The 4,441-nt window shown below is 60.4% G+C and overlaps 2 protein-coding genes across 2 annotated transcripts in view; both read right to left on the reverse strand.

Annotated features, from left to right (window-relative positions):
- Positions 1-1,719, reverse strand: part of GFAP (glial fibrillary acidic protein) — a 6,306-nt gene extending 4,587 nt beyond the window's left edge. Inside the window, exon 1 of the mRNA XM_003213006.4 lies at positions 30-1,719. Within this exon, the coding sequence (XP_003213054.1) occupies positions 30-460 (431 nt within the window). The 5' untranslated portion in view covers positions 461-1,719. The remainder of the gene's footprint in view (positions 1-29) is intronic.
- Positions 1,720-1,810: 91 nt separating this feature from the next.
- KIF18B (kinesin family member 18B) overlaps positions 1,811-4,441 on the reverse strand; it is a 7,067-nt gene continuing 4,436 nt past the window's right edge. Inside the window, exons 9-15 of the mRNA XM_019623329.1 lie at positions 4,362-4,437; positions 4,066-4,181; positions 3,748-3,941; positions 2,874-3,381; positions 2,674-2,769; positions 2,478-2,563; positions 1,811-2,208 (exon numbers count right to left, since the gene is read on the reverse strand). Coding sequence (XP_019478874.1) covers positions 2,096-2,208; positions 2,478-2,563; positions 2,674-2,769; positions 2,874-3,381; positions 3,748-3,941; positions 4,066-4,181; positions 4,362-4,437 — 1,189 coding nt within the window. The 3' untranslated portion in view covers positions 1,811-2,095. The remainder of the gene's footprint in view (positions 2,209-2,477; positions 2,564-2,673; positions 2,770-2,873; positions 3,382-3,747; positions 3,942-4,065; positions 4,182-4,361; positions 4,438-4,441) is intronic.

Raw genomic sequence — 4,441 nt, forward strand, 5'->3', positions numbered from 1 at the left:
GGCCCCCCCATCTCAAGACCCCCCCATACTTTTCCCGCAGACTCCCCAGCTCCTCAGCCAGGCCGTCCCTCTGCACCTCCGCGCGCGCCTTGGCGGTGCCCAGCAGCTCCACGCGGCGCCGCAGCTCCCGCAGCTCCTCCTGGTACACATCAGCCAGACGGGACGGCTCCTGCTCCCGCGCCCTGTTCAGCTCCAGCACCAGCACCTTGTTGCGCTGCTCCAGCAGCCGCACCTTCTCGATGTAACTGGCGAAGCGGTCGTTCAGCTCCATCATCTCCACCTTCTCGTTGGTGCGCGTCTCCCGGAACTCCGAGTTGAGGACATTGACCAACGAGAAATCCATCCTGCCCGACGTGCGGGGCGCAGGCTGAGAGCTGCGGGAACGGGGCCGCTCCGTGGGGCTCCGCGCAGAGCCGGCGGGGCCGAAGCGGCGGCCGTAGGATAACCGGCGGCTCTCCATGGCAAAGGTGGGCGCGATGTGCGCTGCGACGGGGTTTTATGGCCACGGCGTTGGCTGGAGGCCATGCAGCACAAAGCCGGGCTTTGTGGCACCCAGCGGGGGTGGCTGAGCGCTGGCAGCTGGCCCTGCGTGCTGGCAGCACCCACAGAGAGCGGGGTAAAACCTGGGGCAGAGCAGGGACGCAGTGCCCGTGGGGCAGCGTGAGCGTGGTGCTGTGGGTCCCGGGTGCGATGCCATGGGGCACTGTGAGGTGCACCCTAGGAGGCCTGGCAGTGCAGGGAGGCTGCTAATTAAGGCCAGCTTTAATTAGGCAGCCAAAATGTCCCGAGCCCATTCCAGCCCAGTGGTGCCAGAACTGCCTGAAAGGGCTCAGTGTACGCAGAGCAGCAATGAGAGCTCTTTGTGCAGCACCGGGAAATGGGCAGGGGGTGAGGGTGGGGGCAACGGGCACAGGGCCACCGCTGGCTCTGATGGGGTACGGGCACGGGCACACCCGGGGATCTGCCGGGATCAGCACAGCGGGGCTGTGGATGGGGGACAAAGCCCGTAGGTGACAACTAGGTGACAGCTAGGTGGCAGCCGACAGCTGGGAAAACTCAACTGGGATGGGGACAACGCCGGGCCCCAGTGAGCACCAGCCCAGAGCAATGGGGAGGGACACCGGGGGCCCCCTTAACCACCCCCCCCCCCCCACTCCATGCCCAGCTCTGCATCAGGCATCCTGTTCCAGTCCCCCCAGCCCCGGGTTTGGTTCTACAGCCACAAAACCACATCCCCTATGTGCTGAGAGCCCAAGTGGGGCAGGGACAGCTCTGCTGCTGCACTCAGTGCCGGCCCTTTGGGATCCCTCTCCCTTCCCCAAATCCACGTGGATGGATGGGGCAGAGGGTGCCCCCACTGTGATCCCCCAGGATTTATTTTCTCCCCGCTCCCACGCATTGGGATCAAAGCAGAGAGCTGTCACTGCGGGGACACAGAGCCAGCCCCCCCTCCTTAATGAGGCAAACGAATACAGAAGCTTTAATTAGAAGCTTCCAGCCTGAGAGAAGACAGAGGGGAGAGCAAAGTAGGGCAGAGAGCAGTGACCCCAGTCCCTATGGGGAGTGGTGCATGGGACAATGGGGCCAGAACATACCAGGGGCTGTGGGGGTGAAGGCAGCCATGCAGCTTTTGAGACCTCAGTGCAAAGCTATCACCTCTGCTGGTGCCCCCAAGGACCCCCAGGGACCCCGCAGCAGAGGAAGAAATACTCTAAAGCCCCAAAGGGACAATGGGAACCCACCCCTGGGAGCCCAGCACCGCTCTGAGGCTGAACAGGGGGAGAAACAGCCCCACATCTCCCCTCATTCCTTGGGGTTTAAGCTGTAAGATTTATTAAAAGCGCGTGGTATTGCTTAGCATCGCCCATCTGTCAGCACTCAACACCCCGAGAGGGGCTGAGAGGGAACAGGAGCAATCCATCTGCTACAGAATACATGGGGCTGTGCAGAGGGAGGGGGCAGGAGGGAGCAGGGACACCAGCCAGGGGACAGCAGGGCAGTGTTTGGGGTGGTGGCCCTTCTACCTCCCTGGGTGTCAGGAAAAGGTGTGGCAGCTGCATTTGGGGCTGTGAAGAGGTCCTGGATGTGAGGGACATCAGCAGAGCGGCTTCACAGCTTGTGAGGTGGGGGCTGTGGGGGCACCATCACGTGCTGCCAGCTCTCTGGGGCCGCCCCACCTCTTCCAGGTGAGTCCAGGGGGAGGATGCTCTGAGGGAGAAACAGGACAGAAAGGGATGAAGGAGATGAAGAGGCAAAACCTACAAAACCTACAGCCAGCCCCATCCTTATAGCCATCCCTAGACCCCCACCACCCCTTTCCAAGGATGTGGCCATAGGAAGGAGGCAGCAAACCCAAGAAGCACATCCCACCAGTCCCAGGCATACCAACACACCAACACCAGGTATTTTGCCCCAGGTATTTTGCTCCTGCATCAGGGATGGGGCATCACGCAGTCAAATGCCTCTGCAGGACTCACCCGGGATGCTTTGGGGCTGCGCAGACCGCCGGCTGCTGTTCGAGGTGATGCGGCCCTGGATCCCACCCAGCGAACGGGAAGCGGTGCTGTGAAGGGAAAGGGGACACGTGGGGACGGCCCCAGGCTGTCAGCAGGCAAAAAGGGGGTCCCAGCCCCACAGAGAAGCACCCACAGCAGCAAACAGCTGCTGTCTCACCTCACTGCTCGCCTTCGCTTCTGCACAGACCCTTTGGAGACGGAGGACAGCTTTGGGATGGAGGAACCCTTCATGGAGAACACTGGGATGGAGGCTCTGCAGGGAGGAAGAAGGGTCAGAAGGTCCACCCTGGGCCCAAAGAGAAAAGGAGGAGCAGGTTCTTTGGGTTACTGTTTGTACCTAAGTGGTACAGCACTGACCTGGGCACAAAGGGGCCCTCCTGCTTCTTTAGGGCACATAGGGCATTCTCCCAGCCAGGGAACTGGGGCAGGCTGACGACTCCCGGCTTGGCAACATCCTCAGAGAGGCTGTAAGTCACATTGAGATCGCACACAGTCGGGGTGCAGCAGTTCTGGGCTGCCGATGTCATCAGGGGCACACGCCTTTTGGTGACAGTCAGAGGGCAGATTTTGGGGATGCAGCACGGCAGCAGCTGGGGGGATTGGGGTTCTGTAAGGCAGGGGGTGTGTGGGCTCTGCAGTGCCTCCGCTTCCCCCCCGGCGCTCAGTGGGGAGGATTTCCGCTGGCGCTTCGCCCGCACGTTGAGGCTGTGTGGTGTTTCCAATCTGGAAGTGTTGCTCATCTCAGATCTCCTCCTCTTCTTCACTGCCAGTTTGGGGCTGGAGAGTGGAGTGAGCTGCTGCAGGCGGCGTAGGGCAGCCCTCGTCATTGGGACTCTGGGCTCAGTGCTGAACGTTGGGGCTGATGCTAAAGGAAAAGCAACACATGCAGTCAGCACCATCTGCAGCATTCCCATACATCTCCAGCCCTCAGCATTGCCCCCAAGGCCGTCATTTCCCAGCAGGTATCACCAAACCACGCTCACATCGAACCCAGAGGGACAGAGCCACTGCAAATCCCCAAATCCTAAAAGCAGCTGAGTGGTTCCAAGGGAAATGTGCTATGGCAGGGCTCAGTCTGTCCCCGGAAAACAGAGTCTGCAGAGCCTTCAGCCTCAATGCTGGGTTCATGTTGTGATATCGGGAGTGAGGAGGTAGAGCTACAGGCTGAGTAAGCACACCAACCATTAAATGAGACCAGAAAAGAAAGGAATCAGAGCTGCTGGTTGCTCACCATCACAGCCCCGCTGTGTCCTCAGGGCTGGAGGGGCCCCGCTGGTTTCTGTGGGTTGAAGGCTCACAGCTGCCTCCTGCTGCACCAAGAGCTGCAGCTCCTCAAATTCGGAGACCATGTCAGGAGTGAGGAGGTTGGCAGCCTTCAGGAGGGAGTATTGCTTCTGGGCAACACTCAGAATGGTGGCTATGAGCCTGGTACAGAGGGGGAGGACAGTGTCAGATAAATGGGTCTGGGCAGCCCCTCTGCTTCCAAAGCTAGCTCATCGTCAGCTTGGGCCACCTGAACCAGGAGGGGGCACAGAGAGGAAGGACTCACGTGTCTGTGTGGCTGCGGGACAAACGCTGCGGAAGCCGGTTCGGTTTCTTCATTCCCAGCTGGAGATCTGCCTGCTGGGTGGGGCTGGGGCTGCTGGGGGGCATTTCCTCTGGAACCTGGAACAACATCCCAAAGTGATCTGACCCAAACAGGAGCTGAGTCTCCTCCAAACTCTAGAAGTTGAAGGGTTTTGATAGCAATAAGGAGCTCACACTAAGCCAGCACCCCAGGACTGAGTTCCTGTCCTCTGTGCCATGTGGGCATTTGATCCCCAGCCCTCCCACTCCTTCTCTCACCTCCTCCTCTCCTTCCAGCTGAGCATCCTGCCCAGCTCCCAGCTCCTGCTGCTCCCCATCACTCTCCCTGCAAGCACTCG

This window comes from Meleagris gallopavo, chromosome 29 (genome assembly GCF_000146605.3).
Source record: "Meleagris gallopavo isolate NT-WF06-2002-E0010 breed Aviagen turkey brand Nicholas breeding stock chromosome 29, Turkey_5.1, whole genome shotgun sequence".
NCBI classification, from domain to species: domain Eukaryota; kingdom Metazoa; phylum Chordata; class Aves; order Galliformes; family Phasianidae; genus Meleagris; species Meleagris gallopavo.